Source organism: Mirounga leonina, unplaced genomic scaffold (assembly GCF_011800145.1).
Source record: "Mirounga leonina isolate KUSES-001 unplaced genomic scaffold, KU_Mleo_1.0 Mir_96, whole genome shotgun sequence".
NCBI lineage: Eukaryota > Metazoa > Chordata > Mammalia > Carnivora > Phocidae > Mirounga > Mirounga leonina.
In genome coordinates this window covers 1365354-1383821 of record NW_023270871.1, presented here as the reverse complement: position 1 = coordinate 1383821, position 18468 = coordinate 1365354, and the positions used below count along the sequence as shown (strand labels likewise).

Below are 18468 nucleotides of genomic sequence, written 5' to 3'. Positions count from 1 at the left end.
CCCGAGAGACATGTTAGGAGGTTGCTGCAGTAGTTCATGCAGGGATCTCAGCAGACAGGACAGGGCCAGAAATGGAAAGAGAGGAGCAAGGCATAAAAACACTGCAGATTAGGAACAAACAGAATTTGAGAAACTATTGGTAATGTGGATAGGATGGAGGGAGACATCAAAAATGGGTAAATGAATTGAAAATATTAATACAAAACAAAATCTAAGTATGGCCAAGAACATCCATAAGGGATGCCATAGCTACCCAATGGGGCTTCTTTGAGAAGGCAAAGTCACTGTCATTTTTCTTAACACTATGATACGCTTCTGTCTCTTTGTGTACTTACATCTTGAAAAGCCTCACTTTTCATGCTTTGCTGTCTGATGTTTGCCGGGGGTTGCATGGATTGTATTTCCACTCCAGTCAGTCCACTTTTCTTCTTTTTCTGAAGAACAATGTACAACTGATACAAAAGTTTTGTTGCCGCCCCAGGCTTTTCCGTGATGATGTTGTGGGCCACATTCTGATCAAACTGCACACCCAGAAGGTGAAGTGTTGGCTCCAGGCGAGAAAAATTATTAAGTTTGGCATTTGAAACTCTAGGCATTAAAACAGTTTCCATAATTAGACACCGCCACTGAATTAAAAACAAACAACAAATATCAGAGGCATTATCATGATTTACTATTATGAATTATTCCATGTTCTTTTCAATACACCATTCCTCTCTAAAACCACTCAGGCATGTAAATACATTGAGATTTTCTACTATCCTGAACTCCACCCATTTATTTCTCTTGAATGGTGAAACTAAAACTCATTTTATACATTTTTCTGCTTAAATACATGCTAGAATTTTTATAAGAGGTCAATACAAAAACAGATAACTAAGTGCCTTCTTCTAAACGGAAAAACAACTATGGTTTTGAAAAATATTTTACTCAGAAGGCAAAACTGTAATTTAAATTTCCATTTCTTTAAATGACATTATTACTGGAGTCTGAAAATAGCCCTAAATGTTGCACTGACGACTTTAACAATGATCCTCTCAGGCACCGTCAGAAATATTTAATTAAATAATATTAGCTAGGCAATCACACGAATTCCGTAATCTTCAGTTTAAAGTTGATATTACTACTTTAAGAATCAGTAAAGACTTTCTAATTTTAAGTTATTTTTGAGTCACCTATGAAATTTTAATAAGTTTATTAAAGTCTTACAAAGATGAATAGGATGCAGTCCCTGCCCTTGCAGGGTTCACAGCAGGAAAAACAGATGAGTAAACAAGAAGTGGTAAACTGAGGTTAAGTGTTGGAATACAGGTCTCAAATGATCTAGGGCTGTTAATAAGTTTATGAATCCAGTGACAGAAGGAAAATGTTGGATGCATTTTCAATTCTTGTGCCTTTCCGTGTTCCAACTAGAAGCAAATATCAATTTTAACCACTGGCCTATTTCCTCCTTACTTTAACTTCCTAACATTCAGTGTCATTCTTTCACGGAAAAACTATACTGAATATACTCGAATATAAGTGAAAGTCCCACTACATGCCCCTCCCCCAAAAAACCATACTTTAGAAAAGAGGGGTTTGGCCCATATTGGGCAGAATTTCTGATAATAGGGTTATTCATTTGGTAACTTCATTTTGAACTGTAAAATTATTTGGGGAAGACACGATGATCTTCATGACCTCAGTTAAGTTTTTAGATGTTTATAGAGATTGTTTCACACTTAAACTTTATATACTGTTGCTAGTATACTGTTTCTCAAGAGGCTGCTGTTTTTGTTTTTTGTTTTGTTACCACAGATACCACTGAAAATCTGATGAGAGCCATGGAACCTGGTCCACAGGAAAGAAAACACACACCCGGGCAGAGACACAAAATATGTAGGTCATTTTCAGATGTTTGTGAACCTCCTAAAATCTAGCCTAAAAGTGCCCATTCACCACAAACTAAAACCCATGGTGCAAAAAGAGGTGGGCCTGTGGGACTATATGAATGATTTCTAAACATGAATGAGGAGTCAATATCATGGGAAGGCCAATGTCAACAAAAATAGTGATGCAACAACTTGAATTCCTCTTCCAGGTATGTGGTTTAATTTACTTCCTATTTCCTCTGTTTACTGTTATTGTTTTAACAGAAATATTTGGTAAAGTGTACCTGGCATATCAAACTACATCAGTAAACTCTGAATAAAATATTTTAAATTAATTAAAAAAAGAAGCAGGTCTCAGAGGGGAATGAGAAGAAATAATAAATGCTACAGAAAATCTCACAACAAGAGTAAACATTTTTTTAGGTTTTCTTATGTCCAGGTTTGCAGTTTGTTCCCCCACAAGTGACCTTGCAGTTTGACATAACACACATCTGCCTAAAATGTGGGGGATAAAGCAGACCATGTTTGAAAAGTACAGCTCTGAAAGACCAGTGAGATCCATGACTTGTGCTTGCCTTCCCTGGACAGGCACCTGACACCCCGTCTTGCTCTTCCATCACAGGTATTCTTTCACGCCTTCCCTATCCTCAAAGTCCCGTGTCTTGCCCACCACACATATTTGGACAGACGGCCAGAGAGCCGCTTGTCAGACCTTTGGCCTGGGTCATAACCTTGGGCTACAGAGATGAGGGGCGTCAAAATGCTGGAGGGAAAATCCAAAAGCAAACACTATCCGTTTCCAGATGTTATCAGAACCTAGCCCTGCACCCAATAAAAATGGAGAACACTTCCTCTCCTCTTACTTGTTTTTACACAGCCCCAAGAATGCAGTGTGAGCCTGTTAGTATGAGGGATCAGCCACACATTAGGGTTTAAAATGGCTGTTACAAACTGGCTGACGTACCAGGTATAACAGTACTTCTCTCTGCAGGTTTTTAATATATATTCCAGATTTCTAAGCTATCAAAATTGTAAGAATGTAACTGGTGTGTAAATTGGTGGAAGTCCACTCTTGTCATAGCAGGTGCCCCATCAGTATAGCATGATAATCAACAGTTGTTTTTGTATCTGGAGAAACCATGAAGACATCTTTGCTCTGGAGACAGAGTACGGGATGTAAATAATAACCTCTGCGGGAATAAGGAATACATTCTGGGAGAAGTCTTCTCCTTCTTTATGTGCAGTGTTTGTTTGTTTTTTAGCATTTGATGACTCATTTTTCTTAGAGCAAATTCCCAGATTTTGTGTGTATGTTGCACAGAGGGTAGTGAGTGGGCAAGGGGAGAGGAAGGGGGTTGTCTTTTTTTTTTTTCTTTCTTTGTTGACTGGCCAAAAACATGCCACTGGTAATTTGAGCGTGGAAAGGTTTTCCCTTTCATAAAAGGTGGAAGGAAAATAATCAAGAACAAAAAATCTCATTTGAGGCAAATCCCATCCACTGTATTATTTTTCTCACGGGCAAGCAATGCTATTTGTAGTATATAACATAAAAAAACAAATTAATAAGTTCATGGTAACTGATGTGACATGTTTGTTCATGATGATTTTTAGCATTGTATTCATTGTGTCTCACATTTTGGTTGCCACAATTCTTAACTCATTAGTTTTTATTTTTTGTTTATTCCTATTCTAGGACTTAGAGGAAAAATCATATTTTCTTGTGATTTTTCTAAGACATAAAACATTCTTAGGATTATTTTATTTTTTTAAGATTTATTTATTGATTTGAGAAAGAGAGAGAGCGTGTGCAGTGCACAGGGGGGAGGGGCAAAGGGAGAGGGAGAATCCCAAGCAGACTCCCCACCGAGCACAGTGTGGGGCTGTATCCCATGATCACGAGATCAAAACCTGAGCCAAAATCAAGAGTTGGACACTTAACTGACTGAGTCACCCAGGCGCTCCCATTCTTAGGAGTACTTAAATTATTTTAAGTATCTGATACTTGTAGTTTTTATTTGCCCAGAGATTACCTATCTTCTCTCCTCCTTGCCACCTGCTGAGGGAACACATCTTACAAGGTAAGTAGAAGCTGTCCCCCCAGGAATATCCATGCTCCTTTACTTTTTATTCTTTTATCCTATTATTCTCTAAGGCAAATAACTTCAGTTACAAGCAACGTTTATATTTTAGACTAAAAAAACTAAAACTATTAGACAAAATCCCCAAATCATGAGCCCTAGCATTAGACATCTGCCTAAAAAATAGCTTTGACAAAGAAGGATCCTTTTCCCCACAAAGTACACTACTACAAAGGTGATATCCGTGGATTTACTGATCCTTCTTTAAAAGACCATGTGCCCCTGGAAAAATAGTGTGTTGTTCCAAGAATTCAAGATGAATGGAATTTGGTTGTCAGAACAAGTAGGTCCCTCTTCTCACATTAAGGAATGCAGTGACTCTCAGTGGGATAGAAAGTTAGTTCTTTGCACTGGGTGAAAAGCAAGGCTGTTGCACATGATGTTAGTCAGGGCACACCCCTGTGCAAAGGTGGGGCAAGAGTGTGAAGCTGCCTTGTGCTCAGCTTGCCACGCCTTATGCCTGATACGAGGCCGTTTCATACAAAAAGGGGTTCCTCTCCTTAGCACAAAGGCCTCTCTGTTTACTGAGCCCTGTGTCTTCACAGCTGTGTCCATCCAGATGAGGTCCCTTTTTCCATTTAACACAAAGGGTCTCTATGGCCCTGCTGACAAAAGTTAATTTAGTATACCTGAAATTCTACATACATCATCTGGTCAGAATGGTGCTTTAAGTTTCCTAAACAGGTATACTTTCTGACATCATTCATTTATTCAATAAAGAAACATAACTGTGTGTCAGCTATAGGCCAGGGACAATGCTGGGAGCACAAGGAATCCACACACAAACATACTCCGCAACTTTCAAGAACGGTAATTTAAAACAACGAGATACCACTATACTCCTATTAGAATGGCCAAAATCCAAAATACTGACAACACTAAAAGCTGGCGAGGACGTGAAGCAACAAGAACTCTCATTCATTGCTGGGAGGAATGCAAAATGGCACAGCCACTTTGGAAGACAGTTTGGTGGTTTCCCTACAAAACTAAATATACTTTTACCATATGATCCAACAATTGTGCCCCCTGTTATTTACCCAAAGGACCTGAAATTTTATGTTCATACAAAACCTGCACATGGATGTTTACAGCAGCTTTATTTATGATTGCCAGAACTTGGAAGCAACCAAGATGTCCTTCAGCATGTGAATGGATAAATAAACTGTGGTACATCCAGACAATGAAATACTTCTCAGTGCTAAAAAGAAATGAGCTACCAAGCCATGAGAAGCCATGGAGGAAATTTAAATGCATATTTCTAAGTGAAAGAAGCCAGCAGTTCCAACTATATGACATTCTAGAAGAGGCAAAACTATGAAGATAGTAAAAAAAAAAAAAAAAAAAAAAAAAATCAGTGGTTGCCAGGGTTGAGGTAAGGGAGGATGACTGATGGAGCATAGAGGATTTAGGACAGTGAAAATACTATATATGATACTGTAATGGTAGATACAAGTCATTCTCCATTTGTCCAAACCCATAGAATGTACAACCCTAAGAATGAACCCTAATGTAAACTATTTACTTTGAGTAAACATGTATCATTATAGGTTCATCAGCTGTAACAAATGCACCACTCTGGTTGGGGAGTGGATACTGGAGGAGGCTATGAATGTGTCAGGGCAGGAGGTTAATAGGGAATCTCTGTGCTTTCTTCTCAATTTTTCTGTCAATCTGAAACTGCTTTAAAAAATAAAATTTAAAAGAAAATAGGCAAGGATTGCATAACATTTCCCCAGTGAAGCTATACAAATGACTAATAAGCACACGAAAAGATGCTTACCATCATTACTCATTCGGGACATGCAAATCAAAATCACAAGAGATACTGCCTCATGCTGACTAGACAACTATAATCAAAAAGACCATAACAAGTATTGATGAGGATGTGGAAAAATGAAACCTTACATTACTAGCGTGAATGTAAATGATAATGGGCACTTTGGAAAGCAATTTGGGTGTTCCTCAAAATTGTAAACATAGATCATGTAACCCAACAATTTAACTCCTAGGTGTACACCCAAGATGAATGAAAACATTTCCATGTAAAAACACAATGTTCATAGCAGTGCTGTTCATAATAACCAATAACTCGTATCCACCAATTAATGAATTGATAAATGAAATGTGATATATCCAATTGAAAGTATTCAGCAACTAAATAGGAATTAAGAAGTACTAATACATGCTATAATATGGATAAGCCTTGAAAACATTATCCTAAGTGGAAGGAACTAATCACAAAATAACACATATTGTACAATCCCACTGATATGAAATGTGTAAAATAGGCAAATCCATAGAGACAGAAAATAGATAAGTGGGTACCAGGGGCCAGATGGTTAGTGGTGATGGTTGTGAATATACTAAATATGTAAATATGTTTAAAACCACTGAACTGTATGCTTTAAACTGGTAAATCATGGTCTGTGAATTAGATCTCAACATAGCTGCTATAAACAAAAAATATTACAGGGTTTTTGTTTTTGTTTTTTTTTGTTTTTGTTTTTGTTTTTGGCCAGGATACAGTAAGTTGCTTCATTTCTCTTAAAAGAAAGAAGAACCAATTAACAAAGTTATAGCTCACTATCCTTTAACTTTGGGAACTAAAGCCATCCAAATGCCAAAGGAATTGACCCTTTTTAGGAAAGAATTTAGGAAAGAATTTAGGAAAGCACTAACCTGCTTTCTGAAAATTCTGAAAAATCACCCTGAAGTTCAAACTTGTGCAGAATTTCTCCAATTAGATAACCACTGGAAAATGACTTTGCAAATGACTTGGGACCTGAATTTTGAAACATAAAAATGAAGAAGTAAATTATAATGTTCCATATAGAGCACAATTATTTTCATTTTATATGCATAGAGTAAAACACCATACCATAACTTGAACTCAAAATGCCATGAAAATACTTCTAGAAACATCCTTTAATAATCAAACAAAAAGACTGAAGTTTAATAGATGATGTCTTATAAAGATCCTTAAATAAATATAAATCGATACGTGAAGATACAAGAAATTTTGAAAGAAACACAACTTTGACCAAATTGAACAAAATACAACCAATAAAATTTATCTAAACAACCTTAGATCTAAAGTCAAGCCTTCAATTTATTTTACAAAATTACACTCTAATACCTTAGTTATCAATACAATCTATGGATGATGATAGCATATTCTAGCCAAGCGAGGTGCAATCTAACTTTAGTAAACTTTAAGACTTTATTTTAACCTTTTTACAGTGGAAATTTTACAAAAACCATCTATCTGCACCTTCTCAAAAACAAACAAACAAACAAACAAAAAAAACCTACTGAGCATAATCAGGCTTTCCCTTGGTAGTTCCAGAGGTTACTCTGATCTAGTTGTCCCGCGCAATGACAGCGATAGCCCAGAGGAAAATAGAGTTTGGAGCCAGGGACATCTGCATTGGAATCTTGACTCTGCCCCTTACTAGTTGTGCAACCTCTGGCAAGCTGCTAACCTCCCTCAGTTCCTATCTCCTCATCTCTACGAGATAACCATATCTCTACCTCTCCTGAAGAGCTATTTTCAAGATTAGAGGTAATGTATGGGAATTGCTTGGTACCACGCCTGCCACAGAGGAAGCACATAATGACAGTGCAGAAAAAAATGTGTTAATAAAATTTGCTTTTTACAAAATGTCCTTAGTGGTGGGTCACTTCTATTTTTCTTATAAAGTGAAGAATATCAGGTTACATGTTATTCAAGGATGATATGCAAAGTTGATACACAAAATAAATTATGCTATCATTTCTCAAATGATTTCAAAATCCTCCCAAAACCTTCAACTTGTTTCTATCAGGGTCTTTTAGGCAACAGCAGTCCAAGCACTAAATATCACTGAGGTATGGCAAGCTCATTTATACCAGATTGTTCTCTTTTATCTCTTTGACCAGTAATAAGGTGGCCAATTGATTATGAAGAAATAACATCTTTTCCTGATTTGTAGAAATGGAACTTGGTGTGTGGTTCTGGGGGTGGTGACATGAGTCACTCCACAAGGCCACTGCCCAGAGGCCTTACTCAGCATACTACATGTTCTCATAAGAACAAAACTCTTGCATATCCGACACCAGCCCACAATTTTGCCCAAAGCTCTCCTAATATTTGTTCTCAAAGTATTTTATACTCTTAATAATACCCCAATTCTCAGGTTGAATCAATATATAATAAAGTAGTTAAAAATGATGTCAACTATGACCATGGATTCTGTCTACTTAGGGTGAACTCCAGAATCATCCAGCATCAGAATCTACTGACTGTGTCTTCTGGCATCAGAAAGTAGTAGTATTTGAAGCAAATGAAATCCAAATGGCTCCTTCCATGTCCAAAGGGCAGAGGTGTGCTATCTCCTCCTCCTGAGTCATTGCTGCTTCCTCCTTTCCTCAAAGACCTGATGCTGTTGGCCACCAATGCTGTCACCTGGTCTTGGCTGCCATCACTGTCCTTACTGTGCCATCTGGGATGCTCTCGCTGCATCCTGCACCTCTTCCGTCATTGCTTCCTTCTTTCTGGGTTGTTTATTTCCCCCTTTCTCTCTTCCCTAGTCCACCCTTATTTTCCTCTCAGCTTTCTGAGGAGCCATTGGAAATACAGCCATTGTCAGACTATGGGTATCTATTTATAGTCCAAAGACTCTTGCTTTGCATTCAGAAGCTGTTGCTCCATCACCTTCAGGTAGTTTTCATTCCTTCTCTTCCTCCCTCTGGATTTTGCACTATGTCCGCTGTTCCGTAGACTGAATGCCTGAAGTCTAGCCCATGAAGAACCGGGGAATATCTGTATCCTGTTCTGTCACCCTCAATGTAGTAGGCAAATGGCCTTTAGTAAACTGTTTGCTAGACAAAGGTCACAGAAAAATAAAATCATAATCCATTGCCTTTGAAATGCATGACCTATTAATAAGGCAATTCTGATATGAGTAAAATAGAGGCATTTGTGGGTATAAAGAATAAAGAACAGTAAACACTTCTTATTTCATTGTCAAATAGTTTACTACCAATAAACAAGTACAAAAACATCTGTCTGTCTGCAGCTTTATATGCATAGGACACTTCAGAATTACTGTTGCTGCATAAGCAGAAAACAGAACAGTGAGTTCTCCCATAAGAGCAAATGGGAAAACCTGTAGAAAAAAATAAAAGAAGAGGAAAAGATGACTACCTGAAAGAAATTAGACAGGAAAGAAGATGATGAACATATATTAGCTAGGAATATACAGATTAAAAAGTACGAGAAGACAGAGAGGAAGCTAGAGAGAGAGAAAGAAAAAGAGAAAGGGGGAGGGGTGTGGGAAAGAAACAAGGAAAAAAAGAAAAAAGCAAAGGACAGTTTATTTTTGTTATATTTTTTCTTCCCAGTAAATGTTCCTGGCTACCATGATTAATTCCACGATGGCCACCTCTATATGTTCATTTGCACTAACAACTGGAATTTCCTGTGGGAAAGAAGAGGCAGGTTGACTCTAGGACAAGATCAATGAATAATCTGAGAAATAAATAAACCATGGGAGCCCAGTGATATCCTTCATCCTGAGCTCTAAAGTCATTTACATCTGGGACCAGGTCATTCAGCAACAACTCAACCCTGCCTCCGATTTTCCACACTGCACGCCTGATCCCTATCACAATGGTTTTCTTTTGCTGAAATCTTTGATGTGGGCCTTTCTGGAAGGTCTGTATGAGGAAGGATACAACAAATGAAATGGCCCGTGTGCTTCCCACCAAAATGACCCTGAGCCAGTTGGAGAAAGCACATAAAGGAGATGAGCCTTCTGTATTCCAAAATTATGGTAAGAAGGAAATCAAAGTCTCTGGAGAAAGATTCTCTGGGTTTGACTCCTTGTTCATTTACAAGCCGCTGGATTTTGGGCAATTATAAAAGCCTCGGTTTCTTGTCTTGAAAAGAGGGAGAGTGATGTGTTCTACCTCATAAGAGTTGGTTTGAGAATTAAAGGAGATATTGCATGTAAATGCTTAGCATAATTCCTGGCATATAGTTAAGTGCTCAGTGACAAATTTTTATTGTTATTATCAATGCTTCCCAATTTAAGATAACATGTCATATTAATTACACAATCTCTAAGCTCAATGACTACAGTACAAACATCCTTATTTAAAAAGTAATTCAATACTCAGAGGGCAAATATTTGACATTGTCTTTAAAGTCAAGTACAAGCTCCACCCCCCTTAGGTCCAGACCAGGTATATCACTCCCATCAGAAGTACGTGTAATCAAACATAGTTGATTCCTACAGCAAAACATTTCAATGGGAGAAATAATGAGTAAACAGCATGACAGCATTTCTGGTTAAGTTTTGCCACCAAATGAATAAAGAGATACTTGAATTATGGAATTGTAAATAAAGGTCTATAGACCTATACATTCTATGCTTAGTGGTCTTCACTCTTCCTTTACTAGAAAAGCAAAGATCTAGTCTGCATTATCCACCACATTTGAAAAGCCAAACAAATTTACTTCCATTTGAGAGAGAGAAAAGCAGCTGCTGATAGCTTGGCACTGACCTGGCCCCATCAGGCCTTGGTGTTCCTAGGAGTTGGCCCGCATTCACAGCTAGGCCTTGGCATTCTCATGCTGAACATAATCAATTTCATAGCACACCAACACCAGACAAGGCCACTCTGTGACCCTGATAGATCAAGACAAAAACAAAGTTCCTTTGTAATCATGTCTGTATTCAGACCAAAACAGTATTGTCCAAAACTCAGAAATGTCGCCAATATGAGTGTTTGCTGCTCTTTTACTAATCATGGCTTTGTCTTGCTCTATTCTCTCCACTTCCTAGATAAGACTTACTGAAATACACAGTCGTAGAGTTGCCTATGCTTCTTGGCATGGTCCAATTCAGAGCAAAGCACTCTTCCTTGAACCCTCCTCAAAAAACACCTAACACAAGCCAAGGTGCTTTAAGTCCTTTCTAACACCCGCTTACTGAATGACCGACAGCTCTCCATGGTATGTGTTTTCTCTTGTTGGCCACAAGTCAATAAACCCAACTTTGTTCAACGATGGGTGTGTGTGTCCTGTGGTCTCTGGCTGGAGGACAACATTGACAATTTATTTTCCTCCAGTATAACAACAGGATGATCAATCCTCTCCTTTGAAGACATTAGCATAATTCTCAAGATGTACTACGTGAAACAAAAACTCTATATCATTCTAATTTTCTTTGATGGTTAAAACATTGGGTGGCATTCTTTTCTTGGGACTTGATATTTTAAAAATTTTGACATTGATTTACACAACAGCCTTCAGGTATCAGATTTGGTGTCTCAATTTTTAGGCAATGGAAGCCAAATTTTCATCAAGGAAAATGCTGCTGAGCTGGCCAGGAAATACCAAAATCTGTTGTATTATGAGAAACAATATATTTCCTAAGGACTCTGAGGGAGGAAAATGTGTGGTTTAATGACACCAGGTTAAATGAGGAATGAAGTAAAAGTGAGCAGGCCCAGAATCTATTGGTAACTTGCCACTACCTAGCTGTAAAACCCTAAACAAATCTCTGAACACATCTGATTTAATTACCTCATATGCCAAAGAAGAATTAAATGATGTCTAAGATTCTTTTCCCTATCTAAAGTTATGAGTCTAGGATATGGTAAGGTCACAGGCCAATAACAGGTCACCATAATACATTATGAAATATTATATATAAATAAATATTCAGTAGGATACTTTAACATCTCTGTTGTGTTTCTCAAAATAAAATTTGATGCTTTTGAAAGGTCTGGACATAAGACCTAATCAACAAAGTATAATTAGTGCACAAGAGGGCCCAAATAAAGGATGTCCCTAAAATTTGGTACAAATAGAAAATATGACTCTCTAAAAAACTACTAAGATTTAATATAAAAGGATAAAATTAGCCACCTATGGAAACCCACTTGTAAAACAAAATTAACAAGGAGCATAGATTATTTCTTTTTATTATTATTATTATGTTAGCAAATCTCTATTCTGAATAAGGTTAATTAATATATCCCGAGATTATTAGCTACCTGATGTGTGAAAAATTTAAATAGGTAAATTGTGAGCTTTAAGAAATAATCTATGCAAGAATGAAGCATAGATTGTTTCTTAAAGCTCACAATTTACCTATTGTGAGCTTTAAGCTATGAACTATGAACTATGAACCTATCACAGCTACATAGATAAAAATATCTCTAGAGCAGAGAAGTAAAACACATCCAATATTAGTTGATTTGAAGGTTCTTTTGGTAATATCTAATTTCTGATTATCAATGAGAAATCTGACATAAATATGATCTTCTTCTGGGTGTATCAGCCCATCAAAATGATACATCAAGTACAATTGCCAGTATAAGTTATTTTGCTATTTTTTTCCTCAGGATAAATGGGTATCCTGATTTATAAAATCAAAATGTAATCTCAGTTAGTATGAAACAATTCCTAAAAAATTGCTTAAAGTAATAAAACAGAGCTTCTGAAATCACAAAGATGGGGATCAAAGTACTCAGGGTGACGTTCTCAAGAGGAACAAATCCATAAAGTTCAGCCTAAAATAATACTTTACTTTGCCTCACTGGCACACTCTCATGTAATAAACAATTAGTTACTAAATACCTATTATAGGACAGGCATGATAGTAGGCATTATCCTAAAGTAAGAGACAGAAGAAAAGTTGAAATAATATTCATTGAGTATCTAGATCTAGTTTAGATGTTAGGCACTGTGGTAGGTGTTTTCCATTTCCAATCTCATTTCATATCCTTCCAAACATGGATAATTTTTTCCATTTTTCAATTGAAGTATAGTTGACACACAATGTTACATTAGTTTCAGGCACACAACATAATGATCTGACTACTTTATGCCTTATGCCGGACTCACCCCAAGTGTAGCTACCATCTGTCACCACACATCACTGTTAAATACCATTGACTATTTTCCCTGTGTTGTACCTTTCATCCCCATGACTCATTCATTCCATAATTGGAACTAGAACAACTATTATTCTTACTTCTCGGGGCATAAAAATGGGACCTAAAGACAATTATTTATATTTCAGATGCTACAAAATTGATAGAGAAACTTAACTGTCCCAAATCCAATTTTCTCTTTATTATACCTGTTATTATTGACAACAATGTTTAAGATTATTGAAACAATTAAAATATGCATAATAAGGTATTTACAATTTTCAATATAACCACACCCAGAATTCAAAAGAATATGGATTATCTTGTATATACCCATGTTTACAAAAGACCTGATCTGTACAATACATAGAATTCAAATGTTTCTACTCATTTTGGGAGAATGTTCAGTTACGACACTCCATTGCTAGTTTCCTCATATAGTGAATTCATAAGAGTTTTGTAAAACAGAGGCAATGCTTATTCTTGAAAATAATTAGGAGCTCCTAAAGAATTTTACAGCAAATCTCTTAGTAACATTACTCTACATTACTTTTTTTTTTTTTTTCATTATAGAAACAACTGCTTGAAAACAACTGCTTGAATTTCAGATGTAATTTTGGGTTGAGCAACTTTTTGTATTCCAAGACATTTTATTACCATATACATCTAAGCACCATTCTCTAGGAGAAATGGTCTAGTTAAATTAAATTCACTGGAGATCCTGAGCTTTAGTAACAAAGCTTTGAATCTTCATATGTTGAGACTAATCAAGTCTCTGGTGACTCCCAGAAACCTCATTAAGTGGAGGGAGACGATTCTCAATTGAGGATCATTGGAATTTGTTTTCTTTACTGCTGACACTCAGGGTAGTCCAGGCAACAGGAAATTCAGTATAGTATGCTTTATTCAAACTGACTTCTACCTTTCAGAATAATGCAGAAATCAATCAGCCTTAGCTGCCTTGCCAATGACTGAACCATTACCCAGCCTCACCAAGACAGTGTAAATGCACTCACTTGCCATTCTCATTGTTTTCTTTGTCCTAGCAAGCAACATATGGACTGAACCGCTTCTAAACCAACACTAATAAATCCACCTTAGCCATTTACCCATCTAGGAATTAGGTTATACCTTGTGAAGTTACAACATGCCTGGGTGGTTGAATTTGTGTACTTCTTAGAACTTCAAACTGAACAGCAATCCTTATTAAAAGGAGCTCAAATGAATACACTTGAGAAAGTTGAGGTTTTAAAAAAATATATTCCCTCACTGTAAATTGCAATATACAATATACTGCGTAAGAGCACAAGTCAAAGATCTAGCTTCAAATTCCAGCTATAGGATCCACTAGATTTGTGACCCTGAACAAATAACCAAGCATCTTAGCTTCTTTTACTCATCTTTACAGCTGGGACAATGCCTCTTAGGGCCTTCGTTTAGAATTCAAAAACAAACAAACAAAAACCTATGTAAAGGGCTTAGCATAGGGTCTGGTGTAAGTGCCTAAGTGTCTAATAATATTTTTGTTTATTATTTTTTATTATTTTTGCATTTATAAAATTCATTTAAGAAAATAATTCTTATGTAATCCTCCCTAATACCTTATTAGAAGATGTTACTAATTTCAGTTAAAAGATGGTAAACACCTTTTTCTCCTAATTTGTCATATGAAGTTTGATCTTTTTTGATTTTCTATTGGTAATGCTATGTTGAATTTTCCTTTCAAAATATGAAGGCAATGCAAGCAACAAGCCAAGTAACACTGATGTATAAAGAAAAGCCAGCAATCTTCTCCTTTCCCAGGGTAACCAGTATCAAAACACTAGTTTATATCCTCCCACACTTTTCTCCATGCTTACAAAAACAGACAATATGAAGATTCATGTATATAGTCTCTCCATATATCTCTCTGTGCTAATATAAACAGATAGATGTGTGTTTGTGTGTGTGTCTGTGTGTGTGTGTGTGTCTGTGTATCTGTATTTCCTAGTTGGTACAAAAATGGAATTATACTCATCACAATAAGCTATAACTTTTATTTTTTACTTGACAGAAATACGTGACTATCCTGTAGGTCAAAAGTTATAGCACTAACTCATTCTTTCTAATAATTGTATAACAATCCATAGCATGAGTACAGCATCATTTATCCAAGTATGCTACTACTGAAGCATATTCAGATTGGTTTCCATTTTTTGATTTTATCCCTACAATCCATGTAGCAATAAACATCCTTGTTCAAATATCCTGACATACTGGTGATTTTATTGTAGTATGATAGCTTCTGAAAAGTGAGATTTAGCATTTATTATGTCCCAAGCATCATTCTAAATGCTTTACATTTATTATCTCATTTAATCTTGACACAACTCGATGAGCTATTATTATTACTCCTATTTTGAGTATCATGACATTTAGGTAAATAAATTGCCCAAGGTCACCAGCGAGTAAGTGGTGGATAAGTGATTCCAACCCAGGCAGTCTGGTTTCCAAATCCTTCCTCTTAACAGGGCCCTTATAGAGAAAGTTGCTATATTACTTTCTCCAGAGGTTGTTGCCACGTATAGTCCTTCCCTGATAGTTCCTCTGAACAGTTCTGAGCTTTCCACAGTACACCATAAAATGTCTTATCTAATGACCAGAATCAACAACTGGCAGTGTGCTTCCTCAGGTGCACAAATTCTATCTTGTTTGTTTCCAAACGCATTTGAGTGTGTTTCCTATAATCTGAAACGCCTTTTACAATATGGAATCTGGTTACATCAGGGACTGTCTCTTTAGACTCCGGTTAGCAGTTAGGATCAAGAAATAAGTATGTATTCCTAATGAATGGGATGCAGAGTATCGTAGCCATCTCTGCTAACAACCTCAGGGAAGCAGACATCAGGAATTTTCCATTCATAGCTTATGTTGTTAAAATTCTTACTTAAAATGTCCCCAGTCTTTTAATCTTCACAGAAAGAAGTAATTCTTCCTCTTCCTCTCAAAACCAAAATCCCAAAAACTGATTACAATTATAATTACAACTAATGCAATTACAATGGCGTACTGCTGTTATGTTTCTTATTAATTTTATTTACTTTTCTCAAAAGTGTTTCAATATGCAATAGAGTCTTGGGGACTTGACCAAAGGGTGTGTTTTTTTTTACTAACCAAGTAAATGAACCAAATTAAACTCAGCAACCCGTAACTGCTTTTCTTTGGAAGAGTGTAACTTAAGGGAATTATATTGCACTTTGGCTCCACTGGTAAAAACGGAATTAAAAAAAGTGCTAAACATTGTGCTGTGATCAGCATCATATTTTAAGTGAGAAACAGTGACAAAATGGGATGATCATAGAATCCTGTGAAAGAATATATTGCAGTTCCCAGGGAGTGCGTGCGGTGTGGTTTGGCAAAGAAAAAGACTAGGGTTTATGCCTCAAGAAATGCAACTGGAGGTGCTCCAACATTAAGGAGCCTAATGCTGACGACGAATATCTTGCTGCTTCAGAAACACTACTAGTCTAGCAAATTCCACGGTTGACCTAAGGTCGGGTAGGCACTATTGCCCCTCTGGTACCAGCTGGGCGTTATGCAAGGGTGCTTTTGCGAAAACAGGCTGAAATGATTGGGGCTGAAAATCTCTTGCCTTGAGCAAAAACCAGACCAGCTGGAAAACGAAGTGCTGAAGAAACAAGAGAAAGAAGCTGAGCGGGAGGATAGTGCTCTGCTGGAATTACTCGGCTGTCACAGAAATCGCCAGCATGTACAACTGCCTGTGTGGTTGTGGGAGTTAGAAACTTTGGACGGCTGCGATAATCAGATTAGTGAATAAGGTCAGCTTTAGCCAAGAGTGAAGAGTGGTCGGAAATAGCTAATGTTTGTAAATTTTGAGCTAAAACTGCTGCATTAACCCGTTTCACACACGCCCCCTCTCCCGCTAGGTCGGTAGGTACGGAGAGTGTGATCGGATCTATTTTATACTGGAGGAAACACACTCAGAGAAGGTATTGTAACTTGTCCGGGGGCACACATCTAGTAGTTGGCTTTTTTTTTTTTTTTAAGATTTTATTTATTTATTTGAGACAGAGAGCACACGAGAGGGGGGAGGGTCAGAGGGAGAATTAGGCTCCCCGCCGAGCAGGGAGCCCGATGCGGGACTCGATCCCGGGACTCCAGGATCATGACCTGAGCCGAAGGCAGTCGCTTAACCGACTGAGCCACCCAGGCGCCCTAGTAGTTGGCTTTAGGGCTTCATATTTCATGGGCTTGCCAGCCTACCATGCTTCTAAGGATGTGAAGGGAATAATGTCAGGGCCATATTATTGAGTCCAGCAAATTCTTCTCTCCATAGGAACGAAGGATACCTCCCTAAACCCTCTGATGGCTTAGAAGCGCACCGTAGATCAGAAACTGCGGGCTTGGGCCCACCGTGATGATGGATAACTCGGGAGCGGCAGGATGGGGATGGGAGAGGCTGAGGTGACTGGGGCCACCAGACGGGCCTGGGGCGCTGCCGGGCCCCGCGGGCACCTGGACTGCACAGCTCGCGCCTCCCCCGCCACCTTCCATCCGCACGCCGCGCTCCGGGGCTCTGCGCCCCGCTCGCCCCTAGGCCGCTCTCCCCGGGCTGTGTCACTCACTCACGGTCTGGGACACCTTCACCTCCTGGTTGAGCCACTGGCACAGAATCTCCGACATGGTTCGGCCTGCGCCTTCTACGGTAAGCAGGTGTAGGACGGCGCGGGAAACCCAGCCAAGGGCCCCGCGTCCTCCTGTTGCCAAAGGCAACCCGTTGCTAAGGAAGCGTATCCAGGCGGGAGCCTGGGGGGAAAGGCTGGGGCAAGAGGGGCGCCAGAGTCCAGGCGCGGAGGACAGAAAACCGTGGCCTGCCCCCTGCCGGCGGGGGAGCCGGGGACGTGCGCAGGCGCCGGGGCCTCCGCGGTGGTGGTGCCGGCGGGGAGCGGGAAGAGGGGCTGAGAGGTGGGCGAGCAATGGTGGGTGGGCCGAGGGAGCGAGGCCGGGAGGCCACGGCCTGAGCGGGGCTTCTCGGACGAGCAGAAAAAGAAGGCAGGAGTCTTGATTGAAGGGGGATTCTTTTTCTTCCTGCTTGTCCTTTAAGGAAATCTACAGAAAATCTTCTTTAATGGCAGCCGTTTTGTAATTGATTTACAAATTGCCTGTTCTAATTGCTGTATTGTGTGGCTAACCTGGCAAGAACAGATTGTGTCTTAAGTATGTTTTAGTCCCAGACCTGGTATAGGGCCTGACACCCAGAAGCATTCAATAATTTTTGTTCTTAGTGGCAGCACTAACAATTAGGGTAATTCCTATCTCCGCGGTGTTTTGAGAGGTGAAGACTTAATGAGGTGATTTTCTAATCAATTTTTCCTTCCAGATAATTATTTTTAAATGTATTTGGACAAACACTCTTACCTTGAGCGAACCCGAGTCAGGCTTGTTGGAATCTTCTGGAGGCTCAAATCTTGAGCTCTGTCCTTAGCCCCCTTATTCAATTTTAGCAAGAATCCTGCTCTGCGGTGTCTGTTTAA

At 38.5% G+C, this 18468-nt stretch overlaps 1 protein-coding gene across 1 annotated transcript in view; it reads right to left on the bottom strand.

The window, feature by feature from the left end:
* The window catches only part of LOC118006348 (sperm flagellar protein 2-like), a 167350-nt gene extending 149712 nt beyond the window's left edge, over positions 1-17638 (bottom strand). The window contains exons 1-3 of the mRNA XM_034998971.1: positions 17560-17638; positions 6689-6791; positions 336-588 (exon numbers count right to left, since the gene is read on the bottom strand). Coding sequence (XP_034854862.1) covers positions 336-588; positions 6689-6791; positions 17560-17617 — 414 coding nt within the window. The 5' untranslated portion in view covers positions 17618-17638. The remainder of the gene's footprint in view (positions 1-335; positions 589-6688; positions 6792-17559) is intronic.
* Between the last annotated feature and the right edge of the window lie 830 nt (positions 17639-18468).